This window comes from Microcebus murinus, chromosome 8, assembly GCF_040939455.1.
Source record: "Microcebus murinus isolate Inina chromosome 8, M.murinus_Inina_mat1.0, whole genome shotgun sequence".
NCBI lineage: Eukaryota > Metazoa > Chordata > Mammalia > Primates > Cheirogaleidae > Microcebus > Microcebus murinus.
In genome coordinates, this window is record NC_134111.1 from 1,549,956 (window position 1) to 1,570,991 (window position 21,036).

The 21,036-nt window shown below is 43.3% G+C and overlaps 1 protein-coding gene across 3 annotated transcripts in view; it reads left to right on the forward strand.

The window, feature by feature from the left end:
• The first annotated feature begins 355 nt into the window (after nucleotides 1–355).
• The window catches only part of PLEKHB2 (pleckstrin homology domain containing B2), a 38,785-nt gene continuing 18,104 nt past the window's right edge, over nucleotides 356–21,036 (forward strand). For 2 of the 3 annotated variants that reach the window (XM_012751717.3, XM_012751719.3), the window contains exons 1-5: nucleotides 357–493; nucleotides 10,326–10,370; nucleotides 13,573–13,725; nucleotides 14,299–14,401; nucleotides 20,186–20,225. In XM_012751717.3, the coding sequence (XP_012607171.1) occupies nucleotides 10,334–10,370; nucleotides 13,573–13,725; nucleotides 14,299–14,401; nucleotides 20,186–20,225 (333 nt within the window). In that variant the 5' untranslated portion in view covers nucleotides 357–493; nucleotides 10,326–10,333. Of the gene's footprint in view, nucleotides 494–10,325; nucleotides 10,371–13,572; nucleotides 13,726–14,298; nucleotides 14,402–20,185; nucleotides 20,226–21,036 lie in introns of all 3 variants that reach the window. The other variant, XM_076005422.1, reaches the window with a different exon arrangement.

The window sequence follows — 21,036 nt, forward strand, 5'->3', positions numbered from 1 at the left end:
TGCTCCTCAGATTGTCGCAGGTTTGGCCGTTGTGTGCTTTCAGGCCGGTCCGTGTCCTCTGACGGGCCGGTTCTTCCCTGCGTCCGCGCTCGCTGACCTCTGGCTCACGCGGCGCCGCAGGCCGGCTCACCGTTTCTCTAAGGAGCCCGGCCCTTTTCTTAGAAAAGGGCCGGGCTCACAGGGTCGGAGCTCACAGCGCCATCGCAGTGGAAGGGGAAGCCTGGGCTCGGGAAGAGGGACAGCCTCCCGCCCCCGCGCCCCTGCCGTGGAGACCGCCCCTCGCCCCTCGCCGCCCGCGCCCCTGCCTAGGCCACCGCCGCCCGCCTCCGCGCCAGTTTCCCCGCAGGCTCCGTGCCCGCGCATGCGCGCCGCGCGTGACGTCAGGGCGGTGGCCAGGTCGCCCTGCGAGTGGCGGTAGCGGCCCAGGAGCCTGAGCTGCGTCCTCTTCCTCTCCTCCTGGTTCGCGTGCGGCTGCCCGCCCGAGCGTTCTCAGGTGAATGTCCCCATCCGGTGCGGGCGGCCTCGGGCCCGCGCCCCGCCAGAAACTCCCCAGCCCTGCCGAGCTCGCCGCTGCCCAGCCTCGCGCTCCCCCAGCCCCAGCGTCCACTAGCTCGCCTCCGCTCTTCCCCGGGTCCCCGCCCTGGCCTCCCTAGCCTCGCCCTGCGGGAGCCCTCGGCGTGGACGCGCCCCCGCGCCCCCTCTGCCGGGGCCGTCCAGCCCGAGCCCCGCCGCTGCGGCCCAGCCCTGCTCCCGCCCGGCCGCCCGTCAGTGCTCCCCGCGCCCGACCGCGGGACCGCTGCGGCCTCCTTTCCGCGGTCTCCCCGGGTGTTGGCGCGGGCTCTCCACCCCGCCGCCTCCTGCGCCCAGGGGCCGGGCTCTGTGTCCTCCCTGGGGGCCGCGCGGAGTCCGGGATGGCTCTGAAGCCTCGCCCTGTGGCATTTCTTCTGCATTTGTCTGGCAGTGTCCTCGGTTGTAGGTGCTTGGTGTATCCTCCTTTATCTTTTTTGCGTTTGATTCTGTTACTCAACTAGGTTGAGAACTCCGGAGTTCAGGGATTTTTCTTTGGCGTCAGCTTAGGCTGTTTTTTTCCGTTAAACTTCAAATGTAGAGCAGCTTACATAGAAGAGGCTTCATAAATAGTCAATGCTCGGTGTCTCAGGGTGAGTGGAGGAAAGAAATAAGGTGGGACAGTCACGTTGTCAAAAAATCTAGGGAAACACTAGTAATTAAAAACGACACTGACTCTTGGTCCTAGAGAATCTTTCACTTTTTTTGCGTGCCTGGAAAAGGGAGGAGCGCTAACAGCTAAGGGAGGAATATTCCGTGGTTTTCTGTGGCCTGTTAGAGAAGCATTGCCAGTGCAGGAAGTGACTTGTCTGAAGTCACATGGGGAATTAGGATCTGAGCTGGACTGTTAACTGCCTGTTTACTTATGGTCCTCAATATTTGTGGAGCAAATTAATGACCAGAACCATCTGTCCGTGTGCCTGTGTCATGGGTGTATCTCCCCAGTGGCCATGGGCGCATGGGAGTTGTGCTGTGACTAATGTCGCTGTGGTGTTCAGGGGCGTTCCCTGGGCTGGTTTGCTGGATATTGATTGATAGGACTGGGGCTTGGGAAGAGACCCTCTCTGGCTGGGCAGAGGCTTTCTGGGTTTCCCTTGTGTTTGGTGTTTGCTTTGTGTGGTAGTGATCTCTTTACCTCACTCTTCTCCCTTCCAAACTGATCTCCCTGAGGGTGGGAATCAAACGTGTTTTGCAGAGTCTCCCTGGCAGACAACACAGTGTTAAGCTCTTTGTCGGTGATCTGTAAATGCTTACTGAAGGAGGCGGCAGCAGAGAACTCAGAACCTGACAGCAGTTCTTTACTAGCATTGTATTTTAAGGATGTTAGCACATCTGTAAGTAAATTTCCTGCTGATCTGAAGGACAGTGAGTTTATGAAATATCATTCCTGCAGTAATGTTATTCTTTGGGAAGAGAAGATTTTTCTCAACTCCTTCTGAAAACTTTGCTACACTTCTCAGCTTGCATTAATATTTTTTCCGTCTTTTCCTCTGCCTTCTGTCTTACTGGATGTCTAAATAGAGAATTAATTTATTAGTGTCAATAGCTACCAAAAACTGCAAACACTAAACTGTTAAAAATGTTACAAAAAGGGGCCAGTTGAACCAGTCTTGTTTTCTTGGTTGTGTATTTGCTTCCAAAGTTGATCATGGAAATGGGAAATTGGACTTTCCTATCTCTTTTCCTTCTTAACCCCTTAGGTTTATTATTAAAAACCAGCTGTAAGTGGCCAACACCACATGTGAACTGATCTCTAATGCTGACGGGTCACTCAGCCCTTCTGTCACTTCTGTTGTTTTGGTCTATACCTGGGACTTCTCTTTGTCCTTTACTGTCTTTGAGAAATAGGGACAAATTTTCCTCCTTTTCATAAGGAAGCCACCTTTACAGATAAAAGAACACTAAATGGAGGAACTGGGATATCAGGAAGAGTTAGTTGTGAACAGTTAACCCTGAATTCCAGCTCTTGCAACAAAATAGGCCGGGCACGGTGGCTCACGCCTGTAATCCTAGCTCTCTGGGAGGCCGAGGCGGGCGGATTGCTCGAGGTCAGGAGTTCGAAACCAGCCTGAGCAAGAGCGAGACCCCGTCTCTACTATAAATAGAAAGAAATTAATTGGCCAACTAATATATATATACAAAAAAATTAGCCGGGCATGGTGGCGAATGCCTGTAGTCCCAGCTACTTGGGAGGCTGAGGCAGGAGGATCGCTTAAGCCCAGGAGTTTGAGGTTGCTGTGAGCTAGACTGACGCCACGGCACTCACTCTAGCCTGGGCAATAAAGTGAGACTCTGTCTCAAAAAAAAAAAACCAATCAAACAAACAAAATAGTAATGTAATTATAGCAGTTCTCACCTTTGGACTATCTGCTACAGGGCTGTTTAGACTTCTCATTTAATTCTCATAGTAACCCCATGAGGTAACTAGTTGTGTCTTTAAGAAAACCGAGGCTTGGAGAGTTTTAGTATCTTGCCCAAAGTCGTATCAGTGAATAGAAGGCAAAGCGGGCTTCAGGCTCAGAGCTGTCAGATTCTAAAGGCAGTGTTTTCCTTCCATCTGTTGTCTGTTTGGATTCAATGCTTTTAAAATGACTTGAATTTAAAATAATTTGAATTGTTGAATATGGTTTATATTTTAAAACTTTCTGTAGGTTTTATTTACATGGAAGTGATGTGGTTATTTTGCGGATATAAATAGTGAAGTGGGCCGGGCACGGTGGCTCACGCCTGTAATCCTAGCACTCTGGGAGGCTGGGTGGGGCGGATTGCTCAAGGTCAGGAGTTCAAAACCAGCCTGAGCAAGAGTGAGACTCCATCTCTACTATAAATAGAAAGAAATTAATTAGCCAACTTAAAAAAAAATATATATGTGTGTGTATGTATATATATATATGTGTGTGTATATATATATATATATATATATATATATATATATATATATATATAAATGAGCCGGGCATGGTGGCACATACCTGTAGTTGCAGCTACTCGGGAGGCTGAGGCAGAAGGATTGCTTGAGCCCCAGGAGTTTGAGGTTGCTGTGAGTGAGGCTGACGCCACGGCACTCTAGCCCAGGCAACAGAGTGAGACTCTGGAAGTGTTGAAATAAGTTATGGAGTAGTGTGGAATTCAGCAAACTAAGGTAAAGTCAGAGACTAGTTTGATTATGTATTCTGGGAGTTTTTTTTATTTTTGTTTTTTTTCTCTCTAGGGAATGTTCAAATTTTGATCCTCAAGGGCATTTTAACTTCTTAAGTCTTCTAAGCCATTTGAGAAGCAGCCTAATGTCCTTGTTTCTGTAGAATGTTTCTGGCAAATTTTGGTCAGAGAGATGGTGAATAAATAGTAATGATAGTAGTAGTAGTAGTAATATTGCTGTGGAAGCTGATACCATGTATTGAATTTTAGTGCCTATCAGGTACCATGCCAAACGTATTATCGCACCCCATTTTCCAAACATCAAGTAGGTGGCAGGATTCCTGTTTTATAGATCAGAAAACTAAGGCTTAAAGAAGGTAAATAACTTGCCCAAGGTAATTTATAACTGATTAAGTCAGGAGTTGAGCACAGGTCTTTTGACTCCAAAGCCTATACACATAAACATGAGGCTTTATGAATTTTTTAAAGTATATGATTAAAATCACACTTTATGATTTTTGGTTGCTAAAAGATACTCTCTCAGTTCCTCCCCCTAATTTAAAGACAAAAGCAAAGAACTATCAGAAGGAAGGTTCAAGTAGGTAGATTTCATCTAGGTGTTTTTTTATTTTGATCTATTTGAAGATAATTTAAATTTTGCTTGCATATTTACATTTATCAAAAATATACATGTACATGGATTGAAAAGCCAAACAGTACTTTATTATTTTTTTATTTCTCTAAGCATTTATTTTACATTATGAGGTTTGATTTTCTATGAAAAGGAAATGTCTTCTTATCTAATTTCCTTTAGAAATACTTAACTATGTTCTACACTTCTCAGCAATGTATTTTTAACATGAAATTTAAATATGAAGCTATTCTCTAATTCATTCATTTTCAGGATGCCAGTTGAGAGAAAAATGTCTACACTTCCAGGACTTTTTTTTTTTTTTGAGACAGAGTCTTACTTTGTTGCCCAGGCTAGAGTGAGTGCCATGGCGTCAGCCTAGCTCACAGCAACCTCAAACTCCTGGGCTCAAGAAACCCTCCTGCCTCAGCCTCCCAAGTAGCTGGGATTACAGGCATGCACCACCATGCCTGGTTACTTTTTTCTATTGTGGATGGAAAAATCCAAGCCCTGAAATATTTGAAAGAAGTTCAAGTTTCAAATATTTGAAAGAAGTTCGGAGCCAAATTTGAGGACCATGACCCAGAGCCACTCTCAAGAAGCCTTGAGCAAGTGGGCTCACTGTGGCTGGGTTACAGTTCAGTTTTATACATTTTCAGAGAGACAAGGGTTACAGGCAAAGTCACAAATCAATACATGAGAGGCATACATTGATTTGGCCCAAAAAGGTGGGACATCTCGAAGCGCGGGGGGGGGGGGGGGGGGGGGGGGGATATGTGGGGGGTTACAGCTTATAGGTGGGTTTAAAGATTCTTTGGCTGGCAATTGGCTGAGAGTTAGACTTTATCTAGAAGACCAGACAGGATATGCTTATTTTAAGATAAGGGTGTGAGCACTCTGGGAGGTCCAGACTAGAGGACATTTTAAATTTACAATAGGCACCTGCTAGGGTGTTTTAAGATGCTTTAAATTTTAAGAATAGGCATCTGCTGGGATGCTTGAGTTAAGACATTTTAAATTTATAATAGGCATCTGCTAGGATGCTTGAGTTAAGATAGGGGCTTCTTATCTTGTAGGTGATGTTAATGCCATACTGGAATCTGGTTGGGAAGTTAACCACTGCTTCATTTGGTTAACAAAAGCCGCTTAGTGGGAATTTATCGTTTGTCTGCCAGACCCAGCTGGCCTCCTTAGGAAGGAGTTTTTAGCAAAAGAAAAAAAAAATCAGAGTTCAGCCCCCACACATTCAGTCACAGAAGTCTTCTGTGTTGATTGTTGTAGTGTGAGAGTGGAGGAAAATTAGTTTTTTCCTTTCACACAGCTGTGCTTGCTATGTATTCCTATTTAAGAGAGAATTATATTAAAAAGCTGATTGAAAGTCTGTGTGTTTATTTAATGTTTATCATCTGGTGAGCTTCCCTGTAGAGAATGAAGCAAAGATTGACTTTTTAATTAAAGAACCCCAATTGTCACTATCGGTGAGCCTTTCCCCTTGGACCGTGCCCCTTGCCCAGAACTAGAGTCTGGGAGGTGAGTAAAGGAAGAGGACTGGGAGTTTAAGACTTTCACATACTAAGTTCCTCTTATAAGTGTGGCATTTCCTTTGTCTGCGCTCTGCCGGTTGTGGCCACGTGCAGAGCTTCCTCGAGATCTGCCCTCTCGGGGCTGCCCCCGTGGTGTCTCTGCCGTGTGACTGAGTACCCCAGCCTCAGTCCCCCTGGAAGAGTCCCTGTGGCTGACCATACTGTCTGATCTAGGTGAAGGTCCCACAAGGTGGTTTCTTCCGACTTTTTTGGAGACTCACATGTTAAGTGCCTGCCCAGCAAGTGCAAGTGACCAAACTATATATTATTCCTTGGTGTGTGAATCCACAGTTTCCTTGAATAATTTCTCCCTGGCAGCTTCAGTTTAGACTGGCTTGAAGCCTGTTCCTACAGTCTTCCCTGCTACTCAGGTTTCAGTACACTTGAACCCTCAACTCCTAAGTCTAGTCTTTTTGTCTTAAAAAGGAAATTCTGACATCTTAGTAAGTGCTACAAATATCCTTTACTATTAACACAACTATTTGAATTTTTCAGTGAGGGGATGGTATAATTATCAAAATGTTTCAACTTTTTAAAACCCATCCCCCTGCTCTCAAGTGTGTAAAATTGAACCCACTTAGTAAGATATGTCTTTTCTCTAACACATTGCATAGCAGGGTATCCTGTTTTAATGGTTTTATACTGAAGCTGCCTTTTAGCCTTATTTTTAATGAACTGTAATTATTACTTTGACTTTGACACGCACATCACAGTTTGGCCATTAGAAGCCCTTTCTTCAGCTGGTTATCTTCTTTATCCTTTCTAAAGGCACTCTCAAAAGTATCTTTGCTTTTTGACAATAAGACGTCTTAGATACAACTTGAGGTAGCCTGCCCCTAAATTGTAACCAGCTCATTTTCAAGGAAACTGGCTCTTTTTAGAGGAAACTGGTGTTAGAGATAAAAATCTCTGGCATTGGGAGATATATGAGATTGTTCTACATAATGACTAAAGGCAGACAGATGATACAAGATAAGTTACTTGAGTCAGCAGAACAATTACCCTCTTTCAAAGAATCATGAATTTCTGTTGCTAATTCCAGTTTAAAGTTCTTTTCTGTTTTGTAATCTGATTTTCCTTTTCTCTGATTGTTTTGAACTATTTCATATTGGCACATTAAAGATATGTTTACAATGTCCTCTAGATGTAGAAGTTTCTAATTTTTTTTTCTTTCCTTTTCTTTTTTTGAGACAGGGTCTCACTCTGTTCCCAGACTGGGGTGAAGTGGTGTACTGTGACCTCAAACTCCTGGGCTCAAGTAGTCCTCCCACCTCAGCCTCCTACATAGCTGGGACTATAGGTACATGGCCTCAATCTGGTTATGTTGCCCAGGCTAGGCTCGAACTCCTAGACTCAAGTGGTCCTTCTGCCTCGGCCTTCCAAAGTGCTGGGAATTACAGGCCTGAGCCACTGTGCCTGGCTTAAAACTCTGTTTTAATTCTTTATCTTCATGGGTGCTAGTGGCAGTATGTTAATCTTACAGGCATGTATGATTGTTGGGCACAGATTATTAAAAGCCTTTGAATAAGGGAAGTTGTTCTTAATCTCAATATTACGCTGGTCTGACATTTTGACTATTAAGAATGGTAGCAAATGTAGCTAAATTAATATCAAGAACCATTGGAGATTTGAAGAAATTCACCACAGAAGTTCAGGAGTTGTCTTTCTGTTGCTCCATATTTTTATATTATTCATTGGGCTCATAAGGTACCAACAAAGTTGCAACACTTCAGTCCAGTTTTATTTTTGTATTGTAACTAGCTCCCACTATTTTTCCAAGTAATTTTTAGTCTATTTCCAGATTTTTTTTTCTGTATGAAATGCAAACTGAGAATTCATGTCATGGACATGGGAAGCTGTAGTTTAAGTGTCCAGGCTATGGCATGAACGGGTGCATGCTCTACTCTCCCAGCCCTGTGTTCTGGAGTGGCAACACCACTGCAGAGCTGTGATGCTGTCTGCGACATTCTGGCCTGTATTTTTAAATTTTAGTTTCACCTGACCTGAAAGCAGCACTTTGGCTTGGTCACTGCTGCATCCTTAGTGTCTGGGACAAGGTTGGGCACCCATTAGGTGCTCCAAGAATATTTGCGGAATGAAAATATGATGGTATTATTTCTCTGCCGCAAATCCTTTTGGAAATAAATGATTGTTTTAGGATATTTTTGGCTGTAAGTTGCAGGAAACCAAATTCAACCTAGCTTAAGTGATAAAGCTATCATTTTGCTTAGCAGAAAGCCTTGGGTTAGGGTGGGTTTGGGGGTTAGTTGAATCAGTGGCTCAGCAGGGTGAGCTCTGCTATCTAGGGCTGCCTCAGGCTAGTCCCTCATGGTCAGAAGGTGTGCTTCTCTGTTCACATCCGCTGGGAGAGAGGAGAGTGGCTTTCTGGCTTTCATTTGCCAGGGATTGTATGTTCAAGAACCTAAATGTGGGAGAGAAAGATTGGGGAAAGATGAAAAATGTATTTTCTTTCTTGGTGAGGACAGTCAGCATAAACTGGCAAAAATTGCAAGAACAAGAACCTTCAAAGTACATGATTTAGGAGATGCTGGAGTGTAAGACAATAGAGGCTTGTAGAACTCCTTGTCTAAGAGTTTGGAGAACCGAGAGAATTCAGCCATGCTTGGACCTGGGGAAAGAGGTATCTGAGGGAGAAGCATTTGCTCCTCTGAAGGGCCCACTTGGGCTTCAGCTTTGTTTTGCTAACTCTCTACGCTGTCCGAATGCCTTCAAGAAATACCTAAAAAAGCTAAAGTAGAAAGCAAAAGTGACCCATAAATCTCAGCTTCCAGATAATATCTGTTGATTTCAAGGATTAAATGAAAATGATGCATGGAGATTATTAAAACTAATTCAGGCCGGGCGTGGTGGCTCATGCCTGTAATCCTAGCACTCTGGGAGGTCAAGGCGGGCAGATTGCTCGAGGTCAGGAGTTCAAAACCAGCCTGAGCAAGAGCGAGACCCCGTCTCTACTATAAATAGAAAGAAATTAATTGGCCAACTAATATATATAGAAAAGATTAGCCGGGCATGGTGGCGCATGCCTATAGTCCCAGCTACTCGGGAGGCTGAGGCAGAAGGATTGCTTGAGCCCAGGAGTTTGAGGTTGCTGTGAGCTAGGCTGACTCTACGGCACTCACTCTAGCCTGGGCAACAAAGTGAGACTCTGTCTCAAAAAAAAAGACTAATTCAAACAATACCGGAAGGTGTAAGAGGACTGTCACCTTTTGTTCTGCCACACACACAGCATCACCTCATTCTGCTCGCTGGAGATGCACATGGTTCACAGGTTCTGGGACTCCTTCCATCAGACAGCTGCAGGTGTTGGTGCGTGTGCTGCTGCTCTTTCTCGATCTTCTAAGTCTGCATGGCGGCCGTCGCATGTGGGGTGCTCACTCAGCAGGCTTTTGCTGTGTGGCGCGTTGGCTGTGGTTTGTTTTTGAGGTTTAAACAACATCACAGTGAATATCTTTCTACACATATGTTGGTGAACTCTACACAGATGGTCAGGAAAGCACATTCTTAGTAATGGTGATATTGCCAGGTGAAAGTATCTGAACTTTGAAAGTTTTGGTAGGTTTTGTCAAATTCCCTTTCAGTGAGGTTGCAATGATTTCTTTATTGCTATCACGCTTTCTCCTTGCTGCTGATGTCATGGAGTTTTTCATTTGTGCCCGTCTTATAGGTAAAATTGTTGACTTCACATTTTGATTTTTATCTGTTGAATTGAGAAAGGAACTGAGTATCTTAGGAGTTTGTTGGCCATTTGTGTTTCTTTTTCTGTGAACCACCAAATGATTGCCTTTTCTTTATGATATATGTAAGCTCTGTAAATGAAGGAAATAGGTTCATTGCCACTATATGTTGTAAATGTTTCTTCTAATTTGTCACTGCCCTTTTTGACTTTTGTCCATACAGAAGATTTTTATTCTTATGGAGTTAAATTTATCATCCTTTTTCTCAGTGACTTCTGGTTTTCTGCCCTGACCTGGCCACTCTGCCAGCTGCTACCAGCGCAGCGCACTGGGCCACATAGACTCCACTGGGTGTGATAGGTGTAAAGCTGTGGCAGCGGGCCCAGAGCTTCAGGACGCTGGCATGCTATGAGAAGCCCCAGGTGCCCGAGAGAGCTAGATCTTAGTGTGCTAGGGCTGCTTCGTGTCTGTTGACCAGAGTTAGACTCAGTATGGTGGGCAGGGTGGTGAGGCCGAAGCCTAGAGTGTGGGGGGAGGGGTGGCATGGACCGCACTGAAGAGGTATTGGGTAAATGCCAGGTGGCGGGCGAGGTGAATTGGCTTTGGGCCCTTCCTCAGCTGACACTGAAGGGGATTAGGATTGAGACTTAGACTAGGTGGACTGTTCTCTTTCTGGGTGTGATTTTGAACCTGCCTGTTCTTGTTTTGTAGGTGAAGAGATGGCATTTGTGAAGAGTGGATGGTTGCTGCGACAGAGTGAGTACGGGACCCAGGCTGGTGACCAGCATTGCTTTAGAGCATATCTTTATTTCTGTTTGATAAAACAGATCACCTTTAAAAATAAGCAGTAAAATCTTATTATCAATGTTGTTGCTCTAAATTTCCTCTTGGAAGTTTTTAGAGTTGGTGAACTGTCTTTCTGCACACACGGAGCTCCGCCTTGGTTGCCAGGTGGACAGAAACCAGGAAATGATGCAGCCCTTGCTGATTTCTCTTGCTTCACTAGCTGCTTTATTACTCATGGCTGACCTGAGATTTCCTGAATCTAATCACACCCAGCTGGTATGTTGGCAGGGAGGCGCTGATTCTTTGCCTGTCTCATTTGGGGATTCAGCAGTGACTCAGATTCTGAAATACTAGAGTCTTTGTAATTATGTGGATGAGGACTTGACTAGAGGGAATGAACTTATTTAAAACCAGAACTTTTGTATCTCCAAAAGGACTCAATTCTTTATTCCTGGGATTGAGATATGCTTTCCTAGGCTTCTGTCTGTGGGCCTGTCTTTCGTACACTGTCTACTTGTCTCTGAGGCTGCCACTCCAAGTGGGATCGTAGTGTGTTTAGAAGCAGGAAGAACCAGCTCTATTTATTAAAGAAGGAGTAAGCAGATAATTGCGCTGACCTTCAAAAAGAATAGAGTTAAGGGAAAAGTGACTATTACAGTATTTATGACTCCAGTGAAAAACTGATCAAATAATGTTTATTGGTCAGAGACATGAATTTATGTTTGAGAGATACCTTCAGAAGTTAACTAAAGTTGAGTATAGCAGTGAAGAATCAACTGCATACCTTGGATGGTTTATAAAAACTATTGTTTATGAAGCTTGTTTGTGTTCCTGTTATAAAGATTTTATATATATATTCTTTTTTTTTTTTTTTTAAGACAGAGTCTCACTCTGTTGCCCAGGCTAGAGTGCCGTGGCGTCAGCCTAGCTCACAGCAACCTCAAACTCCTGGGCTCAGCAATCCTCCTGCCTCAGCCTCCCTAGTAGCTGGGACTATAGGCATGCGCCACTATGCCCAGCTATTTTTTTCTATTTTTGGTAGAGATGGGGTCTCGCTCTTGTTCAGGCTGGTTTCAAACTCCTGAGCTCAAACAGTCCACCTGCCTCAGCCTCCCACAGTGCTAGGATTATAGGCGTGAGTCACTGTGCCCAGCCTGTAGCCAGAGCTTTGATTGTGGGTGAGATATTTGGGTAGAACTCCCTGACCTGGTGATTCCACCTGTCTATGTGTGGCTGTTTGGTAGTTTCTGTATAGCTCAGGTGCTGCCAAGCAAATGGATGCTGGCTGTCACCTATGGATCAGTTTGGGCAAGTGCTATGTATGCCCTTCCAGGTAAGGAGGATACCTGACACTGTTAGGAAGGCTGGACGTCCCATACTTGGTTGACACCAGTAGCAGGCATGGGAGCGTAAAGGGAAGTATGTGGAATGGGGTTTGTGCATGTTGATCAAGAACAGGATAGGATGTGCAGGAACAAAAGGTGCAGTGGGCAGCATAGGGTGTAAGGAAGGTGCAGGGTGACCTGGAGCTAACATGGTCTCTTATTCTACTGCAGGGGTTTTCCCTTCTGGCAGACAAGGAAATTACAGCTTCATTAAGTTAAATGCCTGGTCTAAGATTACAAATGAAGGGATGAATTCTCTCAAACTAACAGAAATGTGTGAGGTGGTAGAATATGCACAGGGTAGGAGTTGAGGCCCTGGGCCTGGGTCCAGTGTCTGAGACTGTCTCTGTACCTGCATCAGGAAGGGAGACCCCTCTCACACGGGGCTTTCTGTGAGGGGAAATGTTAGGAAAGAGTATATGTGAAAGCTTTTAAGAAAAGAGAAAACTCTAATATTTTTCTAAAGAGGAAGGTGGTATTTTTATTTGCATATAGAGACTTTATAGTTCAGCATTTCTTTCTTTCTTTTTTTTTTTTTTGAGACAGAGTCTCACTTTGTTGCCTAGACTAGAGTGCTGTCTAGTCAGCCTCGCTCACAGCAACCTCAAACTCCTGGGCTCAAGTGATCCTCCTGCCTCAGTCTCTTGAGTAGCTGGGACTATAGGTGTGAGCCACCATGCCTGGCTAAATTTTTGTTTCTATTTTTAGTTGCCCAGCTAATTTTTTTCTATTTTTGGTAGAGACGGGGTCTTGCTCTTGCTCAAGCTGGTCTCGAACTTCTGAGCTCAAAACAATCCACCCGCCTCGGCCTCCCAGAGTGCTAGGATTATAGGCATGAGCCACTGTGCCCAGCCAAGTCCACCATTTTCTGATAAATTTAGCAAATTTAGATATTGGGAAAGTTTTAAGTTTTAAACTTTAAAAGTTTAAAGTTTGGTTCTGTATGAAGAATTGCATGTTAGACATGTTTCATTTGCTAAAGAGCAAGGTGTTTTTTAAAAATCTAACTTTAAAAATAGGCTGGGCATGGTGGCTCATGCCTGTAATCCTAGCTCTTTGGGAGGCTGAGGTAGAATAAGTGCTTGAGGCCAGGAGTTCAAGACCAGCATGAGCAACATAGTGGGACCCTGTCTCCAGAAAAAATTTTAAAATGAGCTGGGCATGGTGGTGTGTGCTTGTAGTTCCAGCTACTCGGGAGGCTGAGGCAAGAGGATTGCTTGACTCCAGGAGTTTGAGGTTGCAGTGAGCTATGAAGATGCCACTGTACTCTTGCCCAGGCAACAGAGTGAAACACTGTCTCAAAAAGAAAAAGTACTGGGCCTTCTCAGTTTGCCGCCTTCACAGTGTTTGCGGTATGTGCTGGGTGTGGCGTTGTTGTGGCATAGGTGGTCAGGTCGTCGTGATTTGCTTTCACTTCATTTTGAACGGACTACTTTGGGTAATTCAGTGCAGTACCCTTACGTGGCCAGGGGAAAGTTTTGTTTCTGCTGTGAATGAGAGGTCAAAGTCCTTGCTCTTTTGGCTCAAAGCTAACCTCTCAGCCAGGTGCTATGGTGCACACTTGTAGTCCCAGCTTCTTACCTGAAGTCCCAGCTACTTGCAAGACAGAGGTGGGAGGATTGTTTGAGGCTGCAGTGCACTATAAAGTTGGGAAAAACCTCAGATTTATTTATCCTCAGCCTGTGAATAGTCACTGCATTCCAGACTAGGCAACGTAGCAAGACCCTGTCTCTTAAAAGATGGAATTGAGAGAAAAAACCCCCAATCTTTCCCATTTTTTTTTTCAGGTACTATTTTGAAGCGCTGGAAGAAGAATTGGTTTGACCTGTGGTTAGATGGTCACCTGATCTATTACGATGACCAGACTCGGCAGAGTATTGAGGATAAGGTCCACATGCCAGTGGACTGCATCAACATCCGCACAGGGCACGAATGTCGGGGTAAGCTGGCTTGTCTTAGCCAGTATCTGTCGTCTGCCCCCCGTGTCCCCATCCTTGGTGGAAGCTGGATCCTCTTCTCTGTTCTACTTTCATTAACAGACTGAAGAAGAGCTCTGTCTGGGAGGGCAGCCACAGTGGGGCTCCAGGCCCAAATGGTTGGAGCAAATACATTTTCCCCTCTGCATAATACCCACCAGCCCATGGTCCTTCCTCTCTTACGGAGAGGGAACTAGAGTGCTAGGAACCCCAGGAAGTATGGGTCCACATGAGACCATATGAAACTGTGATCTGCTTGATGGTGACTCCAGTTTCTTAAAATCTGTGATGTGGTTTTCTGGAGTTATTTCTTATATTCATTTTAAAGGAATAAATTTTGTGGAAGTCTTCTTGGCAGCTAGTCTTGCCAGTCAGCCGAGCTATATTCTTTCTGCCTTCTTGATCAGGCCAAGCGTTCTTTCTTGTATGTAGCACTTGATTTATTTTCTAGTCCTTTGCTTATCTGAGCTGTTAGGTCTTAGAATGCGTAAGAAGAAATCCTAGAAAAAAGTCCTCTGTTCTGCTTATTTTTTATAGATATTCAGCCTCCAGATGGGAAGTCAAAAGATTGTATGCTGCAGATTGTTTGCCGAGATGGGAAAACTATCAGTCTTTGTGCAGAAAGCACAGATGATTGTTTGTAAGTTTCAGTTTCTTATGTGTTTAATTTAAACCTCATTTTCTCTTTTAACTTCTAATTATCAGGAAGGGAAAAGAATGGGATTGGAGTTTTCCTTCAGGCAGCAGAATAAGGGACTACTCAGTGCATGTGTGAGAGAAATGTAACAGGGCTTTTTCTGATTCTGGTTTCTGCCTCTCTGGGACTGCCTGGGCAGGTCCCTTCAGGCAGACAGTAATGGCAGGCTCTCCATGCTCTCTGTTTTCATTGTGAGATTCACACTGGGTAATGGGCATAGTTGAATGGTTCCTTAGATCTTATTCTTTTTTTGTAAATGTCTTTTTAAAAAGCATCCACATACAGCTTTTTCCTTTCTTGGGTGGTTGTTACTCAATCTGCCATCTCTGAGGAAGGGATGGGGAAAACCCAACTTTATTAATCCTCAGCCTGTTAACTTTGGCATTGATGTTGGATCAGAATCTTGAAAACACTGACTGAATAAAACTTGGGGAGAAGAATGGGTTTTTCTGTCTACTTTCTACCACTTCAGTGGGTTAACTCTGGATGTTGTGAGAATTCACTAATAGGTTACTGAAATATTCAAACATACATGACATTTTCACAAAATCCCACAGACCATTTTGTCAGTGCCTGCCCCACATTCACATCCATACTTATCCTCTGTGTAAGCATTATTCCATGCCAAACTCTAGGGTTTATTGTAAATCCCAGAAGTAGCTGCTTTTTTACACTCTTCTGATTTTTATCAGTGAATCTTAAATGGCACATTGTGGAAGAGGTGGGGCTTCACCACATATCTAGCTCATTTGCTACTCCTATCAACTGGAACTCTGTTATTACTGTTTAATAATTTAAATTAACATATTGAGCTAGCTGATTTACAGATATTGTGTGATCCCCACTATGTCTTATAAGATGGATGCTGTTGTTTTTCTTGTTATAAGAACTTGAGGCATAGAGAGGTTCAATAAGTTCGGTATTAGTTTTTAATGATCCTGTAATAAATTACCACAAGCTTAGTGGCTTCAAACAATATAAGTTTGTTTATTTGTTTGTTTTGAGACAGAGTCTTACTCTGTTGCCTGGGCTAGAGTGCTGTGGTGTCCTGCTCACAGCAATCTCAAACTCCTGGGCTCAAGCGATCCTCCTGTCTCAGCCTCCCGAGTAGCTGGGACTATAGGCATGTGCCACCATGCCCGCCTAAATTTTTCTTTATATTTTTAGTTGGCCAATTAATTGCTTTCTATTTTTTAGTAGAGACAGGGTCTCACTCAGGCTGGTTTCGAACTCCTGATCTTGAGCAGTCCATCTGCCTTGGCCTCCCAGAGTGCTAGGATTACAGGCGTGAGCCACTACACCCAGTCCAAACAATATAAGTGTATTACATTTCTGGAAGTTAGAAGTCCAGCCCAAGTCTCACTGGTCACAAGGTACCTACAGCACCATACTCCTTCTGGAGGTTCTAGGGAAAATCCATTTGCTTGCCTTTTCTAGCTGCTAGAGGCCCTCTGCATTCCTTCTGCATTCTGGGGCCCCTTGTCCATCCTCAAAGCTAACAAGAGTGGGCTGGGTCTTCTCACACTGCTTTCTGTGGTTCTCTGCAGCCAGGAAAGGTTTTATGCTTTTAAGGACTTGTAATTAGTTTGGCCTTCCTGGATATTCCAGGATAATCTCCCCATCTCAAGGTCCTTAACCTTAATTCTAGCTGCGGAGTCCCTTTTGCCATAGAAGATAACATATTCAGAAGGTCTGGGGTTTGGACTGTGAACATCTTTGGGGCTGTTATTCCATCTGCTGTGTTTCCTGAGGTACTAGAGCAAGTAGACAAGACTCAGGGTTTGAACCTGTCTCCAGAGCCCTTTGTCCTTTACTTCTCTGCTCTGCTGTGATGTGAGATGTCCCATGGATGGAACATTATTACTTTTTAAAGTAATAATGAAAAAAATACCTGGATCTAGAATTTTAGAGTATTTTAACAAAACATGGGAGATTTTCTTGTAGAAGAGGGAGAAATATGCTGAAGGGCTGGCCTTGTTTGTCTTAGAAGAACGAATGAGTGGGTCAGTTCTTAACCTAGGTGGGAAATTAGAGGTTGATATATGTGTTGAATTTTAAGGGCACAATAGAAATGGAGGTTAATACTTTTTTTTTACCTAGAAGAATAGGAAGAAACAGAAAATACTCTTCATGAAAAGAAAAAGAAGCAACAGGAAAACTTGATAGAGCACAACAGGAAGTGACTTGGGAGCAATTAGACTGAGAGTATTGGTGATCTCAGTAATGCGAATGGGTTAAATTCTGCTTGAAAACAGTAAGAGCTAAGATTGGGCAGATGTTAAGAAGAAAAGCACTTGAAATAAAATGACACAGAAAGATAAAGAAGTAAAGAAAGAATAGGAGATTGTAAGTTCTTAGGGCTGCTGTTATAAAATGCCACACACTGCGACAAGATGGACAGAAAGTCATTCTCTCACAGTCTGGAGGCTGGAAATCTGAGATCAGAGTGTTAGCAGGACTGTGCTTCCTCTGACACTCTGGGTGGAATCCTTCCTTGTCTAATCTTAGCTTTTGGTGGTGGCAGTAGTCCCTGGTATTCTTGGCTGGCACTGTATCCCTCCAGTCTCTGCCTCTGTTTCACACGGCCTTCTCCTTCGTGTCTGTGTCCAAGTTCCTCTCTTATTAAGGACCCACCTTAATTTAGTATGACCTTATCTTAATTTGGTATCATCTGCAAAGACCCCTATTTCCAAATATGGTCACATTCATAGGTACCAGGACTAGGACTTCATATCTTTTCAGGAGACAAAATTCAACCCATAGTAGAGAACTGTGAGTAAAGACGGTGAAATGAATCATACCATCTTCCCTAACTACCTAGTGCAATGAAGGGGAAAACATTTCAGTGACGACAGCTAAAAAAGGAGTTTGACTCTAAGCAAAAACTACAGTCAAAGAAAGAAAGAGATGATTCTGCTGAGATGTAGCACTGTTCTTAAACCCAGTCCAAATCTCAGAAACACTAACAAGATAAGTTAATTGAATCTTGCATATTTTCACTACTACCCTGCCACCTGGAGTGATGCTCATTAAGAGAGTAAGATGCTTTTTGGAAAAACTGAGGAAAAACCCTTGAATATGACTTCCTTGATACCTCAGCAGAGGCTGGAAGGCTCACCCAGGGCTTATCATTCCAGGGCACTGGGAGGCATTCAGGTGCACAGGAGTTGGATAAATCTCTGGCTGGTGAAGTGAGCCCTAGTAGGGGACAAAGAAATGTGCTCAGAAGAGAGTATAAGACCCAGATTTTAAGGAAAGGACTTAGTTGCAGAAGTTTTAAGGAAAGGACTTAGTTGCAGAATAAATTTCCTTCTCTCCACCCCATGCCCTTGGATTACAGAATAGTGACTGACGGTAACACCAAGTCATCAAACTGTTGCTGGGGTGGAGTGGGGTGGAGCTACTGGTTGATACCAGATGAAGTAGGAAGGGTGTCAAGGAGAAATAACTCATACCTTATCAGAGGAAATAGAAGTTAGATAATACTTCCCATATTAAACATGATATCTGTTCAAATATTACTATACAGGAAAAATAAGAAGAGGAAAATGCAAGCCTGAGGAAAAAACTCCTAGTCTGGAAGAAAATAAAACCTAAAACAGAAGCAGATTTTTCAAGAATGCTTTCCTAGCCACCATACGTCATATTTAAAATTGTATTACCACCTAAACACACTCACCATTCATCAACTATTTATTTTGTTTCTTTTCTCTCTTTATTAGAATATACATGCTGCTGCATGAACACAGGGATTTATGTTTCTTTTGTACCCTTTTATGTCTCTGTATCCTAGAAGTCCTGTTACTGTGAAGGGGGTACCATTCACATTATAATGTAATGTGAACGGCCCTCCCTGGCACACAACCGTAACTGAAAAGTGAGCCACTGGCATGGGGAAGAGACTGGAGATACTCAGTGAAAGCTGAGGAAAAAGATAAAAGAATTTGGAGAAAGAATCAGAGCTATGTTACAAAGACTAAAGAGTTTAGAAAGCTTATTGATGTCCAGAAAGAATAGAACCCAAAAAGAAATGTTTAGAAATTCAGTGCAAGAAAATGTTCTGAAATTAATAATAGAACGGAATTTGCAGATGAAGGGCCATACTGGACTGTTCTACCTTAAATGACAACAAAATCCATATATGGTATATGAATAGTCTAGTATGATACCCATTAGCAAAGTGGGTGACAACATGACTACATAGAACATCTGTTGGGGAATTTTGGAACTTAACTGAATTTGTTAGAAAACCAGAATATTTGAAAATGAATGAGCTAATCTTTTAACTCAAGGAGATATTAGTAGTAAAATGAGAATAAAACATAAAAGGAATTGTTAAAGATGAGAGAAGAGGGATAAGGTCAGTAAGAAAAGTGGGAGGTGTGGGAGGTGTGGGAGGGAAGGAGTGGACAAGAAACTACTTTTTGCCTATCAATTTAGAAAACTTGTGAGATTTAAAATGCAGATAACTATTTTTTGTGACCATTTAGGAGGAAGTTAATAGGTGTAGAGATTGTTAGACTCTTTGTAGGGCCATTTGGCAGTACCCAGTAAAATAAATTATATATCCCTTGACCTGGCAGTTTCACTCGTTGGAATTTGTCCTATGGAAATGTTTACATAGCATGCAAGGGGTAATAAGGATATTAGTAACAGCATTCTTTTTAATGGCAAAAAATTGCTGACAGTCTAATATTGTGGAACATTATGTAGTCCATTAAAAAAAAAAAAAAGAGGCCGGGCACAGTGGCTCACGCCTGTAATCCTAGCACTCTGGGAGGCCAAGGCGGGAGGATTGCTCAAGGTCAGGAGTTTGAAACCAGCCTGAGCAAGAGTGAGACCCCGTCTCTACTATAAATAGAAAGAAATTAATTGGCCAACTAATATATATAGAAAAAATCAGCTGGGCATGGTGGCGCATGCCTGTAGTCCCAGCTACTTGGGAGGCTGAGGCAGGAGGATCGCTTGAGCCCAGGATTTGGAGGTTGCTGTGAGCTAGGCTGACACCACTGCACTCACTTTAGCCTGGGCAACAGAGTGAGACTCTGTCTCAAAAAAAAAAAAAAAAAAAAAAAAAAATTGGGGGGGGTGGGGAGAGTAGATCTGTGTGTTTGCCATGAACTGACAAAGCAAGTTATAGTACATTTCACATTTAGAAAAGATTATGTTTTAAATATTATATATCTACTAGATGTAATTTTTAAAAATATATATTTCTAATGCATGTTTCAAGTGAGTTGGTGGGGTGGGTTTTGGGGCAAAGCCCAAAGACTTGTTCTTTTGTTTTTTTTTTTTTTTGAGACAGAGTCTCACTTCGTCGCCCGGCTAGAGTGAGTGCCGTGGTGTCAGCCTAGCTCACAGCAACCTCAAACTCCTGGGCTCAAGCAGTCCTTCTGCCTTAGCCTCCCAAGTAGTTGGGACTACAGGCATGTGCCACCGTACCCGGCTTATTTTTTCTATATATATTAGTTGGCCAATTAATTTCTTTCTATTTATAGTAGAGACGGGGTCTCGTTCTTGCTCAGGCTGGCCTCGAACTGCTGACCTCAAGCAATCCTCCTGCCTCGGCCTCCCAGAGTGCTAGGATTACAGGCGTGAGCCACCGCGCCAGGCCCAAAGACTTGTTCTTTAAACAATTCTTTTCAGGAATTCTGATGCCAACCTTAGTTTGAGAATCATTGAAATGTTGGAGTGCCTCAAATAATTTACCCTTTTTCTTTTCCCTAGGGCCTGGAAATTTACACTCCAGGATTCCAGGACAAACACAGTAAGTTGCTAATGGTGATCGTCAGTAATGTTTTCAAGTGGTCTTGTAACAATTGGAGAATAGGAGGTGAGGGAAGGGAAATGAGGAAGAGATGAGTTTCTTGGCCATCCAGTCACAAATGAGCAGGCAGAGCTCTGCAGGGCACCTTTTGCTGACAGTGAGCAAGCTAGGCTTAATAAACATTTTTGCAGGAGGAGCCCTCCTCACACAGACATGTTCATTCCAGTGTTGTTTTCTAGAAATCTTTGTTTTTCTCAAAGCTTTGCAACACTTTGAATTTTGCTGTGGTTTGCAGTGAAGGCTCCAAAAGAACCACGAGGTCTTTTTTGTGCATAGGATCTCAGCTTTGTAAAACAAACATTTCTGGACTTGTCTCTCATCCTGTTTCTGGCCTTAGGAGCTCACTGATACAGTGAACCCCATTTGTAGAGCCCAGTAAGTAATGCCATCTTTATATCTGTCAGGAATCAAGGCAGTGTTACCTCTGGTCACTGTTTTCATTCTTCAGATGGGACTTTATTTTCTCCTTTATCTGTGTAGGAAGGAAAGAAAAAAGTAGATCAAGCTTACAAAAGAATTTGTACATGTGGCAAAAGAAAGTAAAATAGCTTAATATCCAATGTCAGTGTTTCCTGTTGTTAGGCTAAGACATTTCTTCCTCCTAAGCTTACTCTATGTCTCCAGTTACCTTTTCTTTCATGAAAATCCTCTTTGGGTAAAATTAGTATTAATGGTCCCTGTAGTTAGAGGCAAGATCCCAAAATGATTCTTTGTATGGATTTTTAAAAAAATTTTTTTGGAGACGGTATCA